The sequence below is a fragment of the Pteropus medius genome, unplaced genomic scaffold (genome assembly GCF_902729225.1).
Source record: "Pteropus medius unplaced genomic scaffold, Ma_sr-lr_union100, whole genome shotgun sequence".
NCBI lineage: Eukaryota > Metazoa > Chordata > Mammalia > Chiroptera > Pteropodidae > Pteropus > Pteropus medius.
This window is the reverse complement of record NW_024340696.1, coordinates 27,689,133-27,714,855: the sequence shown is the minus strand read 5'-3', so window position 1 is coordinate 27,714,855 and position 25,723 is coordinate 27,689,133. Positions and strand designations below refer to the sequence as shown.

Below are 25,723 nucleotides of genomic sequence, written 5' to 3'. Positions count from 1 at the left end.
CGGGACGTGGGGCTCCCCGTTCCTCTGCCCGGAAGCTCGTCCCTGACCGCGGCCGCCGGCGGGCCGTCGCCCACTTCTCCAGCTCCCGCCAGGCTCACCAGCAACAGGCGTAAAGGCCTGGCCGTCGCCGCCCACCCCGCCCCTAACCCCGCCCCTAACCCCGCCCCCGCCTCCCTCCTTCCAGAAAGCGGCGGAGGCGGGGTCGCGCGGTTGCCGTGGCGACACGCCGTGTTTGTGCTCCGAGTAGTAGCAGATCGCTGCCATGGCGAGCGCACAGCCTTGCAGGTCGAGGCCGGTCCCGTGCGCCTTTCAGTCGCCGCCCGAGCAGCCGCTGCAGGTGAAGGTGGTGGGGCTCTTCAAAAGCAATACATTTCAGATCGCGAAGAGCACAGCTGAGGTAACCCCGAAGAAACCAGTGCGGGCAGCCCTTTCTGCTTCTCGGCTTCGCGCCTCCTGGTGGTGCGGAGTCTGGTTGGATCCGAGCTTGTAGGGGAAAAGGGCGGGCGGGTCCGAGAGAGCGGGCATTCCACTTCGAGAAGGGCTACTAAAAGGGGGGATCCGAGCGAAGGAAGCGTTCAGAACCTTGCCGAGAATAAAGGTAATTCCACCTCTCTACATATCCACACATTTTATTTCACATTTATTTTTAACTGAAATTATAGATTTTAAAAATTCACGAAAAAAATGTTTAGGAAAAAATGCTACCGTATAAACTAGTTGACTTTTTAGAAACTCCCACTCCAAATGATTTTTAAAAACTATTCAAAACTATTCATTCGGGAGGGTTTTTTTTCTTTTAAATTTTCTGCAGCAGTCACTGCATTCCAAACGTATTAGTGCTTAAGAGGATTTCTTAATAAATGACCATCAAGTGCTTTGGAGAATATAGACATTTCTTTGTAAACTCGCAGAAAGATTAAAAAAAAAAAGGAAAAACGCTTTAATTGGAAGAATGTGCTCAGGTCAGTAACGTTGCAGCACACCTATAACCCACATGCAGGGGAAATGTAGAAATGTGTGAAATGTTGAAGTATAGAATTTAGCACGTCTTTGGGGTTTGCTCCAGAAATGCTGCTCTAAGGTTATGCAAATTTCTCTCCTTCACAACCCCACTAGACTCCAGGAAAATACCCTATTCATGTTTATATCTCTCAAAGTACCCAGCTGGATACTTGACACAAAATGTTCCCAAATAGAAGAAATCTTCAATTCCTACCTTGTCTGCTCTAAGTCCACAGAGTTAAAAGTGCATGATTAAATCAAATCACGAAATAGTAACTAATTTGTGAACTAGATAAAGTTTATCAAGATGAAGAGAATAAGTGATCAGAAGTTGATATGTGGATAATCAAAAGAAATAGAAATTGAGGGCTGTATTAGCTGGCTGATGGGATCAGCATAGTTTTATGGCCTAAATTGCATTTAATGTGTTTGAGGGATTTTTTCACCTTGTTTTTCTTAGCTTCTTTTCTGAAGGCACATGCTTTATGTGCTTGCTCCACATCATAGAGATGTTGGCAATTTTTTTCTGTAAAGTCCAGTTATTAAATTATTAGGCCTTTGGAGCCATAGGCTCTCAGTTACCACTACTTAACTCTGTCCTTGTGGTGCAAAAGCGGCCACAGACAATATGTAAATGAGTAGTGGTTTTCCAATAAAATTGTATTATGGACACTGAAATTTGACTTACATATAATTTCATGTGACATTAAATATGATTCTTTTGATCTTCTTCAACTATTTAAGAGTCTAAAATTATTCTTAGCTCTCAAGTCTTACAAAATCAGGCAGCGGGCCAGATTGGCCCACTGGCCACAGTTCGCCAACTCCTGTTGTAGAGGACACTAAGTCAAGAAAACAATGCCTTAATTATATTATTAGTGATAATTTTCCCTTAATCTTTTGCCTACTGTAGCTCTATTTGAATATGAAAGCAATATAAATTTAGTTAGCTCTATCTTAATAAATCCTTGAAAATATTTCCAACATGATTATTTGTGAGCAATCTCAGATACATAATTAACTGACGAAGATTTCGTTTTGTAAAGAGTATTACATATATTCAAATTTAGTTGTAGTCCATTCTAAACAAACACTAAATTTATGAAGAAAGTATGATTAAGTAGGCTTAATTTGAAAACTGTTGGGTTTATTAGTTTTTCCAGGTAGTCCTTCAGTTAGAAATAGTTATCCAGCACAACTGCCTCAGACTGAACACACACTGGAATTGAGAAAAAAAGGATATGTCATGTGTTCATTGGGGACAGTAGCCTAAGACAAAGATGTCTAGATTGCTGTTGTCCTCTTCTGCTATCCCTGGTCCCAGGGGACAAGATACATTCACATTCTGGTTTCCTCCCCCTTGGAATATCTACCACTGGTGAAGCATGCCAGGTCATTGTCCTCTTAGATCACCGCAGAGGTGCCAGCTGTCACTTTTCCCTGTTGGCCCATCTACTCCTCTGACCCACTCAGAAAAGTGAGACACCTAATTGTTGCCTCAGCTACCTTTTCTTGCTTTAGGAGGAGGCAAAGTATAACATTAGGAACCAAAACTTTCTTTTTCTTTTTTGACAGGGATTGTGAACCAGTAAGAATTTTCTCTGATTCATATAGACAAAACAATATGGTAAACCAAAACATACTCAATATCTAAACCTAACCATATTTAGAATTTACTTCTCTTTTTCTCAAGGTATAATCACAACAATAGCCTTTCGGTCATTCTCCATATATCAGTGATTTAAAGCAATAACATTTATTTATTTTAATTAAAAGTACCCATTAATCTACTGAGGTTTAGTAAGAGTTTAATTAAGGGAAAAAATGATACTAAAAGAACATGGTAGATCACAAACTATTGGCATAAACTCATGAATTTATTCAGTTGCTATGTGTGAATGGTCTATGTGCCAGATATTGATGCCAGTGGGAACATAGGAAAACTAAGACATAGTCTGTGTCTTCAAGGAGCTTATTCTCTCTACAGGTGGGATACAAGCCAGAACCCCAGTTTAGACTAAGGAGTGACTTAATGGAGGTGAACACAGGGGCCTCTAGGAGTAGGCATCTAAGCCAAACTATGTGGCCTAGGTGTTTGTTGTATAAAACTTCCTGGAGACCCCATAAAAATTGAGGGAAATGATTTCTACTTTAAAAAAAAGAACTTATTCTAAAATAATTATTCTGTTTTAAAACCTAGTGTCTGAAGAATAATTTTCCATCCAAATTTGAAGATCCTATAATAGTTCCTCTTCAAGAATTTGCATGGTATCAGTATCTACAGGAGAAAAAAAGGGTAAAGGATATTTGGGGTGTGGGAAATGAGCAAAGTTTTGTCTGAATTATTTATCTATGCACTGTTTTGGAAAAACTGAAGTAGTAATTTTAGTGCAACTAGACTTTATTTCTCTAACTTATGTACTTTTCCCAAATTATTTCAATCATTTTACCAGGCTGGTTTTAAGAGAAAGTATAACATTTACAGGATTTTCTTTTGGAAGGCATATGATAAAGGTAAGTTTTACCTCTCAGTGCTGCTGTTTACCCCTGCTGATGGTTGCCCTCTTTTCCCTGCATATCACGTACTCATACTTCCTTTGACACCCCAGCACTTAGGTTACTATGGCCTGGTGCTCTTCTTGGCTCTAACTCTGAAACGCTTTGGTGGTGTAAACAGATATAGTCGGGGGCTTGTGTTGGGTTGTTTACTGGGGGGATGTGACGATAGGCACCAAGTTCCCACAGGGTAGCCTTGTCCTAATTGAAGCATCTTTCTCTTCATCTCCCACCTAACCGAACCCTTGGAGAACCCTAGGCCCCAAGGCTAGCAGAGCTTGTCCAGGGATGGCAGATAGGTTTTCTCTTGGGTGTCAACCCTGATCAGTTGGTAGTGCTGTCTGGAGCATGTGATATGAAGGATTTTAAGGTGACATCCTGGCTCAGCAATATCTCATGTTGGGAGGGAGGCTGCAATGGGGTATGCCTCCTGCTTGTCACCCCTGGCCCAGTTCTATAGAAAGTCTCAGCCCTGGTTTCCCTGCCCCACCTTATCTCCCCAGTGAAATCCCATTTCCCCTGAGCAGAGCGTTTTTGGTGGTTCTGTCCCAAGTTGCACAAGGAGATCCTGTGATCCTGTGATTATCAGGTGGATAGTGTTTTACCTGAGACCATGTCATTCTTCAATCACATGACTGGTGCAAGACTAAGTCAAGAATGCTATTTGTTAAGTCTCGTACCATTTTCATAGCCATAATACATTTTCATTGGAATTCAAATAGAACCATAGCAAACACTTACATATAGTGCTTATGATATGCCAGATACTGTCCTAATAGCTTCCTTTATATATTAACTGTAATCCTTACAACTGGGGTGACCAGTGGTCCTGGTTTGCCTGGGACTGAGGGGTTTCATGGGATGTAGAAATTTTAAGACTAAAGCTGGTACAGGCCTGGGCAAACCAGGACAGTTGGTCACCCTAACATAAAACAATGTTTTCTTAATTTTTATCACCAAAGCTACTGTATCGTCCAAGAGCATCGTGCTCCCCACTTCCGGGAGAGCCATGATCTTTTGCTTTGGTTTGCGCCCACTCCTCTTAACGTATTCTGACTGTACTCTCTTTTGTGTGTATGTATGTGTGTGTGTTTTTCCTTTTTTTAATTTTATATTATTAGTTTCAAGTATACAGTACATTGGTTAGACATTTATATAGTTTATAAAACGATCCTCCTAATTGCTCTTTCTCTCCTCTGGCTCTCCACCTAGCCATTATATTAATGCTAACTGCATTCCCTATGCCATGCTCCACATCCTCGAGACCATTTATCAACTACTAATTTGTATTTCTTTAACCCTTCAGCCCATTCTCCTAGTCCCTCAGCCCCGCTCCCCTCTGGCCATCACCAGATTGTCCTCTGTATTTGAGTCTATTTTTGTCGGCAAGCTGAAGGCAGACTGTTTTCAAAAGGAGCATTTCTCTTAAGTGCTGTCTCCAGACCACCAGCATCAGCATCTCCCAAGATGATGTTAGAAATGCAAATACTCGGGCTCCACCCCAGAATCAGAAACTCGGATGCAGCTCAGGAATCTGTAATTCTGATTGCCTCCTGAAATTGGAGAACAGCTGTCCCAAACTATCTGTGGTTTTGCTGGGACTGGCACTGGGTAATAATAAACCAGATCTCTTTGGAGGGGACATTACTCAGTGGCCACACACTGGGATTTAGGAAGTTGACTTATCAGTGTTGTATGGATGAAAACACTAATGCATTTCATTTTGAAAGGCTTAAGACTTGAAAGTGTTGATACAGGTGAGTTCTTTTCCTCACTGCCCCTGGCATGCCTGGAAATCCTTGCTGGCCTTCAGGAAATCCCTGACTCCCTCTGTCAAAAAAGCATTCATTCTATCCTTGGCCATTGAAAACCATGTTTTGCTTGGAACCCCTGACCTTTCCACATGTATGCACAGTAAAATGTGCTTCAGAAATGATGTCAGAGACTGCCTTTTGTTTTCAAGTTAATATAACATACATAATACACACATAGATTTTTATTACAAATCACCATCTATTTTCTATGATTGTACCATTATTAAGATTACTTCTAGGTCATTTTTTGCTTTCAGTGATGTCAGATTCTTGAAAATATCTGATTTTTTTGAGAGCAAATTCTGAAAGATGGCAAAAATTACGTTTTTTAAAGATTCGTTCCTAGACTTAAATCCAAGCTCTGGCTTGTGGGTTGAGCAAGTATTTTTTTTCCTTCATTATATTTTTTTTATTGGTTTTTTTTTTTTTTGTCCTTTACAGGAACTTAAGAATGAAGTTTGGGAATATTCGTCCTACGTCATATGTTTTATTAACGATCAGTTCCTGGGAGATGCACTTGATCTTCAGAAATGGGCCCACAAGGTGTGGGATATAGTTGATTTTAAACCTGCCGCACTTTATGATGCACTTGCTGTGGATTATTCTATTAAATTCTTACAAGATACCAAGGCAAGTTACACTAATTTTTGAAGAAAAAGAGTAGCTTCTTTGATCATTTATATTTATTCATCATTAATTATTGATATTCTAATGTAGGGAATATAAAAGAGTAGGAGACCAGGTTTTAAGTTCTCAATGACTTTATGATCCAGTTGCACAGGATTATAATATGGCAGAGTTTGGCTTGGTGGTAAGTAAAGCAAGCTTATCTCACAGCAGGCAGGCTGCACAGAGAGAACATCTCCAGACATCCTCTTAGAAGTTGACATGCATTGTCATCCATTTTAAAATATAAAGAGACCACTCTCCCCCCCCGCCGCCGCCGAAGAAGATTGAGCCTGTCACTCATTACCTTTATGGACTATTTTAGTTAATACTTTCTAACACCTCAGTGTGAGCTACTGCACTAAAAGAATGAAAAGTTTGAGAGGTGACATTTTAAAACATGATATATAGTTGGTGAGAGCAGGACTAGATAAACTATGGCATTGGGAAGAGAACAGTCATGAAATTTGAGGTTTAGAGAGTGAGACAGACATCAGGATGGGATGGCAATAGAGGTAAAAGTACTTTGCAGTTTTCCTCAGAAACCTTGTAGCAACAACTACCACATATGAAAATCACTTCATGCTCATGATACTTGGGCCACAGAAAGATCCAGTGTCCTGAGCTGTGCAAAGGCAAAGACCTGTCTTGTTCATCCTTGTTTAACCACTGCCTGGAACAGAATCTGAAACATAGGTGCTCAGTGAATATTTGGTTGAATAAACTGCACTTGAAAAATGCTTGAAATCCTGGGGCGTGGGGAGGAATTTAATGTTCATAGCAGTTAATTCCCAAAGGGATGGAAGTACATGGTGTACTCTGGGAATAGCAGGGGACAGCAAGGAGGCCAGAATTAGTGGGAAAATGAGAATATTGGTCAGGATTTTTGGTACCATCAATACCAAGCTACTCTGATTAACTTAAGGAAAAAAGATATGTATTGAAAGGATATTAGTAACCTCACAGTTGACAGGAAAGCTGGAGAAACCCGCTTTGGAAAACAGGTAGGAACCAAGGGAGGCCTGGCAATTGGAAAACATGGCCAGAGTCATGCCCCAGGAATGTGCAGCCAGGATCTGCTATAGGTGCTTGCTGGTCTGGATTTGAATTGACACCTTGACTAAGAATTACTTCTCAACTCTCCTTGTGTCTTTGACACTCCCTGCAGAGCCAAGGCCCCAGGCAAGAGCACCTAACTAGTGGAGCCAAGGTCATATCCCTACACCCCAGCTCTCACAGATCTGGGAGAATCTGGCCCCTTTAGATTCTGAAGAAGATGGTGGGGCCCTGTGGGGAGTTCCCGAAATAAGAAAGGTGTTCAGCTGTTAAGCAGCGAAAAAACCCAAACAGATACACTCAAGAAAGGTCGAACTCACCATCCATTCTGAACAAAGGAGTTATATCTTATCTAGCAGGAAGCCAAGCCAACAGAACTTTTCATGAAGAGTATGACGTAATGCTCTTTGCTTTTTTGGAAAAACTTTTAGGGCTGTGCGGAAACAGGCTGGAGTGGGGAAAGCCTGGCGGCAGGGCAGCCATTTGGAAACCTGTTATGGTCACGTGGGTTAGAGATAAAGACAGCTTGAATTCATTAGTGTCAGTGAGGAGAGAGGACCTAGATTCTAGAGGAAATCCTTGTTTTTTTTGCCCAGATGGTAGATTTTTCTTGTTGAGTAAAACTCGACTCATTTACTTCTTGGTTTGATTGATATGCTAGATAATTATGTTTGTGTGTTTGGCTGCTAGGTGACATTATCTTGTGTTGCATTCATTTGCTCTTTTTTCATTAGAATTTTCAGAGTTATTTACTCTTGACAACCTCATAAAGATAAGATATTATTGCACAGTATATTCTCATTTTCCTTCTAAGCCTGTGAAGTTTCCTATATTATGCCTCTTATTATAAAGTTATAATACTCTTATATAATGAAAAACATGTAGCATAGAAGCTGAGAGGCACAAATTAGTTAGAATTAGTATGGATGTAATACTTCACTCCCGGATGCCAGATAACACAATATTATTTAAGTCTTTTAATTTTTTTAAAAAAGGTTAGAATGACATAAAATCAATGATAGTGGTACACTTAAAAGTGATTTCATTTATGTTTCCTCGATTTTTAAGAAATAGAGCAGGGCAAATTATGTACCTTGTTAAATCAGGCAGCATTTTTATGTATTCCTTAGATGTGCTTTGCTCCCCAAATGAATGCCACTGTGATGGTGACTAGCGTTTTCATTTTGGATGTCTCTTTATGGGGTAGACCTGTCTAACAAATGTTAGTTGTCCCTGCCAGAAAGGATGTCAATTAAAACCAGAGCTGGGGGCCTCTGGGAACATGAGAATATGATTGAAATAACTCAAAAGTTCATCATCTCTTCTCCCTGGAACCACACTTCCTATAGATTTAGTGGCCTCAGAAAGACTGGCCTTGGTTAGCTAATCTGAGCTGACTGAAAATCCAGAATACACAGTAACCAGATCCATGGCGCTCATGTTGGCTCTTTTTCCAAAATAACTCAGGAAAGAAAAGAATTCCCAGTCTGCTTCTTTTCCCAAGGGACTCACTAGTGTTCCTTTCCACACCTAGTTTACAATGTAGTGGATGGATATCTAGGCCATGTGTTCTCAGTCCTGGTGACAGGTTAGTGTTACTCAGACCTTTGCTACTGTAGGGTTTTAAAAAGTGTGTTATTTTAGTCGTAAAGACAATATAATAAAATGAGACAAACTTCTTTAAGTCATTCTTTTAATTTTGCTGTTAACGTTCTCTACTGTTAATGATGTTAACATCAATGAAAACATTCTGTTTTTTCTTCTAAGACATTGACCTGTATTATCTTTTTCTCCTGAATTTTAATAGCATGATTTTGTGTTCTTGGATATTTCTATTGGTTTTTATCCAATTGGAAAATTGATTTTTGAGGTAAGAGGCTTTTTGTTGTTTTAATTAGTTGGGGGGAGTGGGGCTCTAACTGTTGAATGTCAAATACTTAATCCTTGACATCTTTAATCTTTATTTTTCAGCTATACTGTGATGTATGTCCCAAAACGTGTAAAAATTTTCAGGTCTTGTGCACAGGAAAAGCGGGATTTTCTCAAAGTGGCGTCAGGCTACATTATGCAGGTTCGATTTTTCATCGGTTAGTACAGAATGGTTGGCTACAAGGAGGAGGTGAGTTTAAAATCTTAAATACAGCTCGATTGCAAAATCAAATCAGAACATCCAAATTTTGTTTATCTACCTTTGTAAAATACATATAAAATTAAATATAGTTAATATTAGATGTTATATATATTTAAGGGATGTTTTATATGGCCAAATGATGAATTAAGATATTCATATTCTTTTTAAAAATCCCCTAATTATTAAAATAAACAAGTCTAAGTTATGTTAGCAGGAATATTTTAAAATAAAAAGTCGTAAGAAAGTAGGATAACTTTTTTTTAATCAAAATGTAGTTTTAAATGCTCATCTAAATAAATAAGAGTGCCTAGAAAATACAGTGCTTTTAAAAAGAAGCATATTAAAGGTAAGAATTTGAATATAGAATAAATGGAAAACAGCTTTTTTCTTACCAAAGATGTTACATTGTTACAATTGAAAAGTAAGAGCCAGAGCATTTTGGTCTTTATTTTGTTTTCTTTTCAAGCCAATTATTTTGCTTTATACAGACTAGCTGTCTGATTAACAGCACAAAATTAAATTTGGGAGGCCTTTTGGGAAATATTCCATAGGGAGCCATCAGGAAGCAATTTAAAAATAATTAGTGCAGAAGAAAATTTGCTTGAACTTGATGAAATATACAGGGGCTTAAATTAATAATGTTTAATTATTTTTCTACAACCTGGAACATTCTGAGACTGATGAGAAAAGTGTAGATTTAACCCAAGCACATAGTCTGTAAATCAGCTATTTTTCCATCAGTTTTTTCAATGCAAGAAAAACCACCAATACTGTTATCTAACATTATTTTTCCACTTAATATACATGCTATTAGGGTCTGCCTAATTTTTTATCACATTGCTATACCAATTTAATATCCTATTGGTAAACATTTAGATTGCTTTCAATTTTTCGTTAGTATAAAACAGTCCTCAAGGGGGCTAGTGTCAGGATCTCCTGGTACTCAGTTCAGTGTTGACTATTATGTGCTGGGCTCCCAGATGCTATGTTCTTTGTTTTGGTTTTGGTTAGACCTCCCCACTCCCACTCCCCAAAACAAGATTTGAGGAAAGTAAGTCATGTTATTTGTTTATTTATTTGAAGTAAAATTTCCAGATAGTAAAGTACATAGATCTTTGGAGCAGCAATGTTAAGGACAGTTTGGAAAAAATTCTGATTACTAGATTTACAACCAAATTTATACATACAAGCTGTACCATGTTGGATAAGGCACTTAGCATCTCTGAATCGGTTTCTTAATTATAAAATGGGGATAATTATAATATCACAGGATGCGGTAAGGATTCAGCGACGTGGTATACTGAAAGTGCCAAGCTCAGTGAACATTCTTTTCCCTCCAGATGTCAGATTCCCACAGGCTATGTGTAGAATTTTGGAGCTAAATGTGGTTTCATGCTGTGCCTTGGGCTGCTTCCAGGCATTATTGCTTGCCCTTTGAAACTAATAGGCCCTACAGTCTTTACTCCCTCGCAGCCCCATTGCATCTTCTGATATCTCCCTCACTCTGCTCCACACATTGGCCTTGCTTTTTCTTAAGCACATCAAGCATATATGTGCCTTGAGGGTTTTTGTTTTCTTTTGCCTGGGACACACACTCTACCCAGCTAGTCCTCCAGCTGTTCCCTCCCTTCGCCCCTGATCTGTTTTTGATTTTTGCCCAGAGTTCATCTCATCAAGGACTTACTTGATCACCCTATTTAAAATTTCCACCTTCCTGCCCACATGCCTCTCCTTACCCCCTTTCCTGCTACTTTTATATCTCCTTACTTTGCTTTATTACTTCTTTATTTTCTTCACCACTGGGCATACTATTATATATTTGTTAGGTAATTCGTTTATGGTCTGTTTCTCTTCACTAGAAAATAAGTTTCTGAGGGCAGAGTTTTTTTATCTATTTTATTCTCTATTGTATCCCCAGGTTTGAGAATAGTGCCTGGCATGTTGTAGGTACTTAAAAAATATTTGTTGAATGAACAAACAAATAAATGAATGGATAGTTAAATGGAAAACATACATTCTACTCATTTCTAAAGTGCTAAGTTAAAGAAGACATCAAGTCATTAAGCCATTTTGATAGGACTCTCTCTCTGTGGCTATCGCAAGGCCTATCATCTTCAGAAAGATCTCTTGAGATACAGTTTAATACATTTTGTCATCATCATCACCATACTGATCATAATGATGGTGAAAATGATATCATTATCTCTAGCCCACATGATGCTGCACAATAATAAGTCACTAATGAACAAGCATGACATTCTGCTAGGCGTTGCACTAAGTGCTCTACCTACATGATTTCATTTAATCTTCAGAACCTGGGAGGCACTCACCATTATCCATGTCTATACAGATAAGGAAACAGGCTTGAAAAGGCAACTCACTAGCATCAAGATTTGAATCAAAACCATCTGACTTTAAAGTTCACTTTAACTACTATTCTGTATTACTGAATTCGTTATCAGAAGTATAGAAATAATGCCAGATATACAAGGCTGAATTCAAGGGGGTGGGTATGGCCACAAAAAATATTGAATACTGATTGGTATCAATGTAAAAAAATCCACTTGAGAGCTCTAAAGCAACAGGTAAAAGTAATGGTGGATCTTGGATAGACGGAACAAAGGAGCGTCACTGGTGTTTATTAGTAAGGGGGAGGTGAACCATTTGGGAAGATTTGTCCAAGCAAAGCAAACTTTAGGATCTGAAGGGATTAGTGTTAGGGAACCCTCAACTTCCCCATTCCTGGATTTAGCCTTTAGCCATTGCATTATGCCCCCAAGAGCTGCCAAGGACTTTGGGATGAATCATATGAGGAGTATCAGTGGAGTAGGGTTGGAGACTTAAGGTTTATCAATTAACTTCTGAACCAGCTTTATGAATAGTATGATTTAAAATACATGCCCTGTCCTGTATAAATTCTTCCCACATGCTTGCTGTTGCGTCAAATTTCTTTAAAATAGTACAGACACTTTTATTATTGATAAATCACTCATACTGAATTAAAATGGCACAGTTCTTCAAAACATATTTATTTCATACCATATTCAAGGAGGGTGGACTAGAGATCTGAGGAAGTAAAGAGGTTCTGGGGCTGGAAGTACGAAGACAGGCTTCGGAGACTTTTAGTTTCACAAGTTAAGTTTGCCTCCCTTTTTGCTGTGAATAGATTAAAAAATAAGCTGTGCATAAAGAAGTTTTATAGTAAGAGCATTGCCCAAGCCAAAATATGCAAAATAATGCAAAATAGATCATATAAATACCCTTTTTTATAAACCTCATTAGATTACAAAGGAACTTCATTTCCAAAGTATTGGATAAATGAGTTAGCACTATAGGGTTCCAAGAGATGAAAACTTGAACATTAATTCTTTTTAGAGCATCTATTTTTATTCTTGTTCTAAAAGGATCTTACTGTTCCTATTTCATCCTCTCAATTTAATCCTTCCATTTTTCTGAAAAGCACGATGGACTGTGGACTAACTTGTGAAGTAAACAGAAGTTATATGAATACATTTTAAAAAATCGTGGCCACAGTTATAATTTACTACTTCATCATTTTAAAGTTTGGCATTATAATTTAACTTACCTTCAAGAGTTATTAGGAAAAGATAGGGCCTTGAATGTAAAAGTGCTTACAAAATACAAGTGAAAAAGTTATAATATTTTCTTGATATAGATTGAACAATTAGATAATTTAATATAATCATTGGTATAAGGAGAATCATAATTTAAAGCATATTTCTCCTGCCATTATTGTATCCTCTTTGTTAGTTTCAGAATTCTAATGTTTATTTATTGTTATTTCTCAGATATAGTAGCTGGAAAAGGAGATGGTGGAGAGTCGATTTATGGACCAACATTTGAAGGTGTGTATCTTTAAATTTTGTCAGTCATATATTAGTTGATTATTCAAATTTAACAGGACAGGACAGTTCATAGCTCCAAATAAGATAGTGTTTGGGGTAACATACTAAAAGTACACATACTAAAACAGAGTTGAAAATGGGGAGGGAGGAAGATACCCGAGTCCAATCCAGAATAGCTTTTTATGCACAATTTTTCATTCATCTAATTATTTCTTTAGGATAAATTCCTAAAATTAAGATTGTAAGGTCAAAGAGAATTGGTATTTTTAAGGCTTGTAATTCGCCATTCTCAGAATTGGTACCTTGATTTGGTACCTTGATAATCATCCTGTTAAGGCTGTCTGGGATCCTGGGAAGATGGTAGTTGTGGTGGCATCATTTTTTCGTTTTTTAAAATCTCAACATAAAAAACAGATAAAAGAATTAGAAAAACTCAAAACCCATGGATAACATTTACAACAAAACTAGCTGGCAAGCTAATTACATGAATCCCAAAGTGCAAAAAGGTGAGGATATACTACCAACAGCCACAAAATCTGCATGGTATTCGTATCAGTATGGGAGAAAGCAGGGCATCTGAGGAGCCTGAGAATACTAGAACCCCCAAGTAGCCAATGACTGGTGAGTGCATAGGCCCCTAGTAAGGTTTGAAGTTGCTAGAGCAATTAACCTCTGTGAACTCTCAAAACTGATCTGAAATGGCTCTCTTCTAGGAGAGGCTCACACTGAAGAGGAATTGTTGGGAACTGAATCAAAATTATGCAAGATATAGGGACAACAGTGAAAAAGAGGGAATGGGAACAGAGCCAGGAAATCTCAGAAAGCAAGCTGCCATATTGTTGAACATGACATAAAAACACAAAAGGGAGCTTTGTAAAGTTGGAAAAGCTACTTTCCTTTTAAACCCCACCTACTTCTAAACATTTAGGAAAACTAATTTTACATATAAATGAGCAGCAAAAAGTTTCATGGTTATTAGAAGATAAAATAAATAACAGAGTAACATCACTGTAGATAATGAAAGCACACTAGAAAGACGTGCTCACAAAAGAATTCAAAAATGATAATTTCAAAATGAGCTAAAAGACATTAAGAGAATGATACAAGACAGGAAAGAATTTGTAAATCAGATTAGAAAAACTCAGATATGAGGTTATACAACTGAGGAAAGAATTAACAGTAAAATTTTAGAAATAAACGAAGAAATACAAGATCAAAAACAAAACAGGCATTTGTCTTAAAAGAATTAGAAGGTAGGAGTACACTTTTTAAAAAACGAAAAGATTAAGAATGATAAAAAAGATTTATAAGAAAGTGACAAATATTAAAGATAGAGAACATCTAACATATGGATAATTATCCCTAAAGAATTAAACCAATACAAAGGAATGGAACAATACTGAGAAATATAATTGAAGAACACTTTCCTGAAATAAAAAAGGATTTGATGGTCTATATTTTGTTTTGGGTGATGGTTATACAACTATACAAAATTGCCAAAAATGCATCAAACTGAACAGCTAAGATATATGTATTTTATTATGTATTTTACCATAAGTAAAAACTTATGTATAGAAAACTTGAAACTGTTTATCGAAAGAGCACTCTGCTACTTGACAATACTGAACTAGAACCAACACCAAGACATACGTTAGTGATATGATTGGACATTAAAGAAAAAAAAATTTCTTTAGGCAACTAAGCAAAAAGAGTAGATTATCATCATGTTCTTTGACATCATATTCTTATGCCAGAAGGAAATGGAGTAATACATTTATGATGCTCAGGGAAAGGAAATGTGAGCTAAGGATTTTATATTGAATTTGAGTTGTAAAAGGGCACACGGAGTTAACAACAGCTAAAACTTTAGCAAATAGTGTTACCACGAGCCCTTCTTGAGGAATTGACTGTAGAATGAATTTCACACAACCTAAGTACAACAGAGACCTTGACATAAGAACTGGTGCTGAGCATTAATTGTATAGTGACTCGTAAAACTAAAATTTAATGAAGATCAAAAGGGTGAGAGTATGGTATGAATGACTATATGCTTAGTCTAATTATTTAAAACATAAAGGAAAATGAGAATACATGCAAAAAATTTAAACTTTTCAGTAATTATACTGGTGACGATATTATTATTATTCTGAGATTGTTGTATATGTAATGTGGGAAAAGTAATTAATATTCTAATTTTATTATTTCCTGTGTCCTTGAGAATCAGGATTTTCACTGTGGAAGGAAGGAGAGACAGATGAAATATGACAGAGGCTAATAAGTAAAATAACCATAATTCTAAATGAATTGGAAATTTCACTTTAAACTCAAAAGTGTCTCATCTATGTATTTAGCTCTGTCTACCGAATTGGTCTACAAACAATACAATAGTGACACACTGCTAGCATTTAGATTATTGTTTTGCAATGTCATTTCTTGCTTAAGGAAACCAGGGCTTCTGGGAGAAATGGCAGATTCCAGTTCTGCAACAGGAAATTACAAAATGAGCCTGAAACCTCATGTTCAGTCATGTACTGTCATCAGCTAGCAGGAGTGCTGTTAAGGATTTACTGGGGTCATGTCAAAGGCCTCAGAAGCCAACCTGAAGAGGTTCTCACTGGCCAATAATGGAGTAATTTGAATAGTAGTTGCAATTGATTGAAACGGAACACATACTTTATTTTTTATTTTATTTACTTATTGTTTTTTTAGGCGAGGCAACCCTTGGTTGACTTCACAGATTGCAAAGACCTTGTCAGCTTATGATCCCTTATTTTTTTTATTTTTTACGCCTACAGCCCCTGGTCTTCCTAGGTGGTCTCCCATCCAAATACTAACCTGTTTAGCTTCTGAGATCAGACGGGATTGGGCTTGTTCAGGGTGGCATGGCCGTAGACCGAACAGATACTTTAAATCCAGGAGTTCATAATGATATTATAAAGTAAAGCCTAATTGCTTACCTGTGGGGGAATGACAGGAAATTAATTTGTTATCTTGAAAACTGATAAGTATAGAGAAAGAATCAAGCATTTATCTTGCCTTTCCTATGTGAACTGGACCAAATTGTAGATAAGGTGAAACAACTCATTACAAAAATATTCCAATCATTAATGAAAGGGAAGTAATAGAATTAGAATATCACCATTTCACTGCCCCCAGTGAAATAATGGATCTAGGCATTTGCTATGTTGGTTGTCTGCTGCCTTCACAAAAAGAATAAACAGGACACTATGAGCCTTCTATTGAGAGAACATATTACCAAAGGGATAGAACAGGAGTCTGATTAAGCTTCTGGACCCAGCTGCCAACCTTTAAGAAATAGAACCAGTTCTGCCATAATGTATTCTTAAAGATCTCTGTACTATGTAAAACCATGCAATAAAAACCAGAGGACTTACAGGAAAAACGAGGTAAAAAAACTTAGTGACACATTAAAAAATAAGATAATAACCTAATAAAAACAGTAACAGTTTTACACATATTATGTGATCAAGAAAAAAAAACTAACAAGTGAGTATGACACTCGACCTTGTAAACTCCCTGACATTCGTGGAGGCAGCGTGGGAAGATTTGCAGCTGATGAGTGATTGGGAAGTGGTGGAAGGAGGGTTCTCTGAAATCGAAGGCAAGTTGCAACACCAGAGATGAAATAATACAGTGACCTGAAGCTGGTGTATGTCTGAATTGTATGTGTTCCTCTGCAGCACAGCTCAGTTCAGCTGGGTGCAGTTTTCTACATTCACCTGTTTCTCCCAGAGGAGACTGGGCATGAGCAGAGATGGAATTCTCATGCTCAAGTCCTTTCCTAATCTATCAATCAAGTTGAAACTAATGTGCATTTTCAACACAAGTATTATAGCCGAGCTGAGAGGACAGAGAACAGAGAATTATATTAAACTCCACTGTGTGTGTGGAATGAGCAAGCTCCAGACTGGGAGAAATTCTAGAGGTTAAATAGTTCAGGTTCATTAACAGATAAAATGTAAGGAAAAGAAAGGGATAGAGGCAGAGCATGTAGATTAAAAGAGATTTAAAAGGCATAACAAGTCTTTTTAAATGGGGAAGACTAAACTATACTATGTAGGGATGCACACTTGGATGACAAAACTATAAGGAAACATTAAGTACTTAATTTTATGTAAAAGTCGGGTGAGGAGAGAGTGACTTGACGAAGACGTCAGGGGAGGCTGGCAAAGTTTTTTCTCTTGATCTGAGTGGTGGTTAAAAGGGTGTTTGCTTTGTAATAACTAATAATAACTATATGTTAATTTTCTGTGGCTTTTTATATTTGTATTTTAATATAAAGGTTTAAAAAAATAATATCAAACCAATGGCCAAAGTAAAAGGGAAAAATAAAAGCTAGTTTCCTTCTAAATTCATGTGAAGACAACTTTATCAAATGAAACCATGCAAGTGACACCATTCATTTATTTACTCATGAAACATTACATTTTTAGTTTGGTTGCTACATAGTGTTAGGGCCTTTGGAAACAAAGATGAAGTGACCAAAATTTCACCCTCAAGAATTTTAGTTTTTGTGCAGACAGATGTTTAAATAGATAAACTACAGGTGTTATGCCAATTGCTATTATGAAGGAAGAACCGAGTGCTGTGGGACAAGACAGAAAAACTGCCTGGGAGAATTGGGGTTGGTGGCCCAGAGCAGCTTATGAATTCAATCTTAAAATAAGATGGTACAGACAGGGAAAGATGTTCCTGGAAGCTTTCTTTGCGTCCTTAATGCCTGATGAGAATCCATCATATGCTCTCTATCCCACAGCCATTATCAGATCCCCCCAACTCTTTCTGCTTGGAGGCACAGTCTGACAGAACTTTGGCCTTCTGGCCAATAGGAGACTGATTGCTTAGTTCATCTCCTCACCTGCCCCTCTGGACATCTCTGTGCCTCCACTGATTATCCTTTGCTACCATCCTTAGGCTATTGTGCGGATTTGGACTCTGCATAAAGGCCTGGCTGTCGACTGGTGCCCAGTGAGAAGACTCAGTGTGCTCAGGGAAGCCTCTGTTATTCAGTTTGTCTGGCAGTGCAGAATTAGAAATTCAGTAACCAATCAAGAAAAAGGAGAGAGACTCCAGAAGGAAAGATGAGTGTGGAAGAGAAATCATGACTAGTACTCAAAACAGTTATAACATGGGTTTCCCTCCTCTTTTCACCCCTCTAAGGAATGTTAAGATGAGGACAGCCAGTCCTTCCTCCACATTTCTCTCTTGGGACCCTATTTCCATGAGATGCAGAATTAAAAGCCAGGGCTTGTTAAAAACAACTACAACCACAAAACTCACTTTTATTAAGCTTAACACGATGAAGTTAAAAGAATGACTATATAATTTAATAAGATGATTATTTTATAAATTGGTTAATCCTTTTTTAACTTGAGGAAAGTTTGTTTTGCTTTGTTTCAAATCACAACTTTAAAATTGTCTCTTCAGATACCATTTTGAATATTAGAAGATAAATATTAACCCTTTTTTTCTCCTTGTATTTTTTGTATAGTAATCCTTATCTATCTTTCTCTCAAAGGATTGGTGACTAGATGGCTTGGGCTGACTGGAGAAAAGATCATTTTACATGAAAAGCAAGAGAAAAAAGCATATGTTTTTAAATATGGTATTTTCCTTGTTCTGTTAAGCAGATCAGTTTCTTAATATTAGCTCATGCCCTAATTCTCATTAAGTAAACCAGTTTCTCAATAGTAGTTTGTGCCCTAATTCACTTAAAATATATTTGTCTAATTTCTAGATTACCTTATCTTTAAACGAAAGTGGACATTAATAAAAAGCACAGAGCCTAATTCACTGTCAGTATGACATAATGCAGCTAAAAGTTATACAAAAGTATTTTTTTATTAGAAACATGAATTGAAGATAATTCAGTCTAAGTAGCTATTTAAGGGTTATTTGTTTTAATTGTGAGATTTCTATATATAGAAGGTGCATTTGTACAAAAGGTGCATATGTAATCAAAAACCCCATATTATAATCTTTGTCAAGAAAGAAAAACTGCCAGCATGCCAGAAGTCCCCCATTTGTCCATTCTCAATAATAACTCCATCTTCCTCTAAGAAGCAACCACTCGCCTTTTTCCTTGCTTTTCTCGATAGTTTTACTACTCACGTGTGGATACCTAAACAATATAATTAAGTTACTTACGCCTGTTTTTGAACTTTATATAAATGGAATTATATGGTAGACATTCTTTGTGTCTTGCTTTTTGTTCATCATGGCCTATGAGATTCACCCATGTTATCTGTAGCTGTAATTCTCTCATTTTCACTGCTGTTTAATATTATAAATATACCATGATTTATCTATTCAAGCGTTGAACACTTGGCTCTTTATTCCTCATGCCACAGACATAATCAACATGTTTAAATATTTCATTAAAGCAGCAGTTTAAAAATGCTAGGTAGCAGACTTTCATTTACTTTTCTGTAACAAGAAATAGTGATAGGCTATTATTAAAATATGATAAAATTAGAGCAGTGAGTTTAAAAAATTGATATTACATGATTCAGGTCAGAATAACTGTCCTTAGAAAATTCCAATGTGACTATAGAAATATGTCACATTGTCTGATTATACTTTCACCAGAGAGAATGCAAGGCAATTTCTCAGACTTATAGTAGTTCCTTCCATTTTAAGTATGAGAATGAGATTTATTTTTAAAAAATTCAGAAACTGATTTTTTTTCACATAAATTCTGATTCCTATTTCAAATGAACAGTCCCATTTCACTCTTTATGTCGTATGTTACAAATGATGCCAGTTTTAACCACAGAGCAGTAACTACTACTTAGTACCTTCCTGTAAGTGGCAGAGGTAGGCAGGAATTCCTGAATCACAGATATGTAATGAAAGGGTTCTGAGTTTCTGCCATATCGGTTAAACTCCCTGAACTTCTTTTATCCTTTATTGAAAGTCCAGGCCTCAGTTACCATGATCTAAAAATAAGTTTTCTAATTAGTCTGAGTTAGCCGGCTCTCAAAATTGTTTGCTTTCCTAATTTTTCCCAGCAATTAAAAAAACCTTTTTTTTTGTTCCTCCCACTCCAAAACTTTGGTAAATTGTTTAAATTTTTCCTTTTCACTCAGGGATGCTGATAAAATAATCTATAATAGTTAATTATCTCACTCAGACGTAGTGAGGGGAAAAGGAAAAGTGTTGATTTAATGGCCAGTTTTTTTCCTGTCTCCCCAAAAATTATTATGTGAGCAGATAAATTTACATTTTTTTATATAACTCAAAAGTGTTAAGCTCAGTACTTAGAACAGTACTTGGAATGCAGTCAGTATTTAATAAATATTTATTGAATGAACAAATGTTCAATTAAACCTGGGATTTTCATTCTCCATTTTAATATTGTTACTAATGGAAAAATATATTTCTCTCTATTAATGCAAATATACTATTCGGGTAGCCATTTTTCAGTAAAGCTTCTCTTTTCAGAAAAGATTTTATTTTGAACTCTATTATGTCATTGGCTTCTATCTTTAATTAGGCGATATGCTCTGGCAATGGCTTTGTTCCCTAAGTGAGTTGGTAAAGCAGGTGCCAATAGACCAGTCCTAGCTTGCAACTCCTGTCAAGTTTATATAGGAAGGGTCACCACTGCTTGCTATCCTCGGCAAAGGCCCCACCAGTACCTGTGGAGAGAACAGGAAGGGAAGGGATGACTCCTCACTACACCCCATTAAGAGCAAGTTGAATTCCATCCAAGGACTTTACCTATTTGTGGCAGTCACTTAGAGGTTGCCCTCTGCCCTGCCATCACTGCCAGTCCGGAAGCAGCGTAGCCTCAGGTCCTTAAGTTCCACATCAACAACATTCTGTACTTAATATCATAGTCACTTATTTTTCACACATTTTTCAGGTCAACACATTTTAAATTTGTAAGTCGGGAACTACCTACACCTTTTAAAAACTTTTTTTCTATCCTTTTATAGCAGTGGTTTTCAAATTGCCCTTTAAGTTGTTTGTTCCATAGGGGTGCTGACAAAGTATCCTCAGGATGTGAGAGGGCTCTAGCCATTTTATCTGTTTTATATGTGGGCTTTCACACAGGTAGCATTTTTTGAATAGGTGTTATGTGAAAGTTCCATAATCGCAAGTTTTTGGTAAAAGTGTCACTCTATAAACTTTCTTATTACTTACAGAATTTAAGAGAAATTAATCATATCTAAGAGCAAATACCATTTTGGAAAAACTCTTTAAATCTTTGTTTTAGGTGGATTTCTATTCCATGTGATTTTTCTCCGAAATTAATGGGTTGTTTATTCCACTGAAATGAATATGGAGCATCAATGTAATTATATAGATACGTGTACAAAAATGCTTTATTTGCATTTCATAAGATTCCAGATGTCTTTATTCAGTTTGCAATTTAACAAGCTAAAAGTAACCATCACAGATATGTCTTAATTGCTTATCTGGCTTAGCTTTGAAACTTAAGAATAGTCAGCAGTTGCAACTTAAGAAAAATCTTATTGAGAGTTAATATTTGTATCTCTCAATTATTCCCAGGGTTTTATAGTTATCGAATGGTAACTTTTATTGAATTTATCTCCTACCACTTCCTTCTGTGTTTTTAAGTTTGGAGGCAAATCTTATTTCATGTTGGAAATGGTACTTCCTGAAAATGGTAGCATAATAACCATCTTACAATTCTTTTTGCTTATTAACTTTGAACTTAAAAAAAAAAAAATTACTTTCCACAAAATCTTGATCACTCCATATAAGGTTTGAGATTGAAATTTATTTAAAGACTAATAAAAATACGTATAAATTCATTTTCTTTCATTATCAACATTTAAGGCCACATGTATGCTAGGTAATGTGCTAGGAGACCCTGGGGGTAAAGCTATGAGATAAGGCCCCTGCCTTCACATACTAGAGAGGAAACAACTGTGTACACAATTACATGGAATGTTATAAAGACCACAGTGGAGGTCTATATAAGATGTTGTGAGGGGAAGGGTCATGTCCACGAAAGCATTTGTAATTATCACATTGGTAGTTTGAATGAAATACTACTGACAAAAACAGCACAAGAAAATGGGCTGACCTTTATCCTAGTATGTGCTTCCTTTTACATTGTTAAAGTACTTCCTTTTACAGTAGTAATTTTCTTAGTACACTTGTTTTTAGCTATGGTAATAATAAACTAAAAGCAAATGCTCAAATAGTTCTAATAAGATTTTCCAGCCTTTTTGACAGCCCAGTTGAGTGAAAGTAATATGAAATATATTATTTGCATTTTGGAATGTATTGATAAATATGATTGAGAACCCTTGTTACCAAGGATTCTGTCTGTGCTTTACATATTAGAATCAATTGAAATAATAGAAACATTTTAATAACCTACTGTTAATATTGTCTTTTCTAGATGAAAACTTTTCAATTCCTCATAATAAAAGGGGAGTTCTTGGAATGGTCAACAAAGGCCGTCACAGCAATGGGTCACAATTCTACATCACACTACAACCAACTCCCTATCTAGATAAAAAATATGTGGCTTTTGGGTATGTGCATTGTAAATTTGTATCTATACTATTCACATATGAAAATGGTTCAAAAAGACTTGGGTAAGTATGGTACTGTGGGTAGCTAAGATAGAATTTAAAAGCAAAAGTAATACAAATGTAGATAAACATTTAGAAATAAATATTTTTAAGATGCTTGATATCTATAAAAAACACAGAAACCATTTAGGCACAGCCATTATAATTTTATGTCCATCCATCCATCCATCCATCCATCCATCCTTCTATCTTATCAATTCTTAATTACTATGAATAATACAATAGTGCTTAATAATATAGATATATTTAGATGCAGAAGTGAAGTGAAGCCATTTAAGTAATTGTCTATGAAAAATGAAGAGATAGATGAAAACTATCCAGGGTACAAGTAATTTTTCTTTTTTACAGAACAATTTGTGGAAATATCTCAAGTAATAATTGTTAGAATATCATTAAGATGCTTGTGGGCATATGGATCTAAAATGGATGAATACACTTTTCATCACTGCAGTGCTTTGTGTCTGTGATTACCGAAGTGACTATAAGTTGAAGCTAGCTTTGTTTTCCCTGAAATGACATAAAATGTTAGAATTTTTTCTGAATATGTATTATATTATTCCAGTCACTCCATAGGGATAATTATTGACTCTTTATCCCATGAAAAAATATTATGCCCGTGTTAATTTTAACCACAAATTTCACATGTGGCCATTGAGCACTTGAAATGTGGCTAGTGCAACTGAGGAACTAAACTTTATTTAATTTTAATTAAATCTAAATAGCCACATGTGGCTAGTGGCTACCATATTGAGCAGTGAAGGTCTAAAGTAACTCCTAGGATTTTGGAACTTGTTGGATAGCGGGTGCTATTCACCAAGATAGAGAATACAAGGAGGAGGATATGGGAGAGAAGATCATGAATTCAAGATGGACAAGTTATAATTTAGGTTGAGATACCTATATGACAGGAAGGTAGCAACTCCTGAATACCAGAAGTAGGTATTCAAGCTGGGCAAGGGCTGGAGATGTAGATTTGGAAGCTGTCTACATGGCAGCTGAGCTGCAGCCAGACCAGAGTACCATCACTCCCAGAACAACCTCTGGGCTTTTGCTTATTTGTTCCTTTCTGCCTCCCTTTAGTCTGCCAAAATTCTGTTTAAGGCTTAGGTCAGAAACCTCCCTAATTACCCAAACTGCTTCTTGGTCCTCTTTGGTGAACAACATGAAGTAGGGACTGGGTCTCACTCATCTTGTGCCCTAACACCTAGCACAGTGGAGAGGTACACACAATAGGTACTCACTCAATATTTGTGAAGCCAGTTTGGAGAATAGGCATCACATCCTCTTTGGACAGGAGTGAATCTGTCCATTTATCCCCTGCTCGTCATCCTCAGAATGTATTTTGTATTTCATGTCCTGCTCCGTGTCATGGTTTCTGATCGGGATGGCAAAAGCAGAGCCCAGAGGCAGACAAAGAGATGTCTAGAGCATGATTAATGTCAACACTGTGTCCCTATAAAAGTTCATGAAATTGAAATCGCACCTTCCCCTCAGCCACTGCCTCAACCCAAACATTGGCAGAAGAGACCGGTCCTGTGTTTGGGATTGTCTCTCTTTTAGTCCAAGAAACCATCGAAAGTCTAGCTCCACTCAGACCACTAGCTCCCTCTGTGGCCTACGAATGTCTACAAAGATCCAAATTAACATGGCTTTGAGCTGTCTTTTAGTCACATATTCAATGGATGTTAATTAGGTGCCTGCGCTGTTCCAGGCGTTGTATTAGGCACTGAGCACTTAGCAAAAGCATGATATCTGCCCTTATGATAGAATCTAAATGAGTCAAAGAAGCATACAAGCAAATGTCAGATTTAACCCTAATAACTCCTGTAAAGGAGAGGAGGGGGAATGGGCCATGAGCAGGGGGTCTGGGGAACTTCCCCAAGGAAGTGATGACTGAGTTGAGATCTGAAGGCAGGCCAAGCACAGGTGTGTGGGGGACTGGCCAAGAGCAAAGGAGACAGCTGTAGCAGGATGAGCTCAGGATGTTACTGAGGTACTGAAAGCCAGTCTGGCTGAAGCAGGGCAGGGGAGCATGCTGCAAGACAGCCCTGGAAGGGAATGGGGAAGCTGGCCATGGTTGGCCATGGTTGGCCATGGTAGAGATTTTTGGTCTTTATCATAAGGATAATGAGAAATTACTTAAGTGCTTTAAGCAGGGAGATGAGATCAGGTTTGCATTTTTTAAAGGTCACCCTGATGGCGGTGAGGATAACAGATTGGAAAGGTCCCAGACAGATGTGAGGCAACCATGCAAAGTGCATACATTTAGAGCTGTTAAGGATATTTATGACTGATGTTAATTTACTTTGTAGGAAATAGCCTTAGCTAAGCTGGATAGGCCTCAATTTAGAAATATAAGGTAAACATGAAAATTTATAACTAAATTTTTCATTTTTTCCCCTGTATTAGGCAATTGGTTGAAGGAACAGAAGTTCTCCAACGACTAGAATTGGTTCCAACAGAGAATGAAAGACCAATACAACAATGTTTGATTATTGGCAGTGGAGATATTTATGCTTGATTTTCATATTCATATATTCCAACAAATTATTATGTATTAATCAGCTGTTTCTAAATTTAATTAAATCTAGATAAAATTTAATGTGCTTGATAAAATTTAATTGAAAACTGTTGCAGGTGCTGTAGGTTAGTTCACCTAACACCCAGTATCTCCTCATTTTCTTTCTTGCCTCTGCCATAGAGACTATAAAAGCCAAATACTAAATTTCCCAGCCTCCTTTGCAGCCAGGAGTGGCAATGATTAATGTCAGCACTGACTGTGTCCCTATAAAAGTTCATGAAATAACAGCTCATTGCTATAAGCTCATTCTGGCCAGTGAGACATGGGTAGAATGTAGTGGTCCTGCCCCTTCCCCTTCATTCAGTCCTGAAAGCAGGGAGGCTGGAACCATGAAAGAAGGGCCAAGAGAACTGCTGAGATGTCAGCCCCAGCTCTTAAGCTGCATAACCAATACCAGCAACTCTCTATCTCTGGACTTCTTACTATATGAGACAAATAAATCCCTGTTTATGTCA

The 25,723-nt window shown here is 37.2% G+C and overlaps 1 protein-coding gene across 8 annotated transcripts; it reads left to right on the top strand.

Annotated features, from left to right (window-relative positions):
* The first annotated feature begins 199 nt into the window (after positions 1-199).
* On the top strand, positions 200-25,723 carry PPIL6 (peptidylprolyl isomerase like 6). 8 transcript variants are annotated; one of them, XM_039870135.1, is made up of 8 exons: positions 200-397; positions 3,203-3,298; positions 5,814-6,002; positions 8,902-8,964; positions 9,108-9,213; positions 13,035-13,091; positions 22,492-22,627; positions 25,097-25,723. In XM_039870135.1, the coding sequence occupies exons 1-8, from the start codon at positions 263-265 to the stop codon at positions 25,206-25,208; spliced, it is 894 nt and encodes a 297-aa protein (XP_039726069.1). In that variant the 5' UTR covers positions 200-262; the 3' UTR covers positions 25,209-25,723. The 8 variants fall into 8 exon arrangements, with proteins under 8 accessions (XP_039726069.1, XP_039726078.1, XP_039726106.1 ...); XM_039870144.1 differs by having other exon boundaries at positions 201-337; positions 9,066-9,213; XM_039870125.1 differs by having other exon boundaries at positions 202-397; positions 9,066-9,213.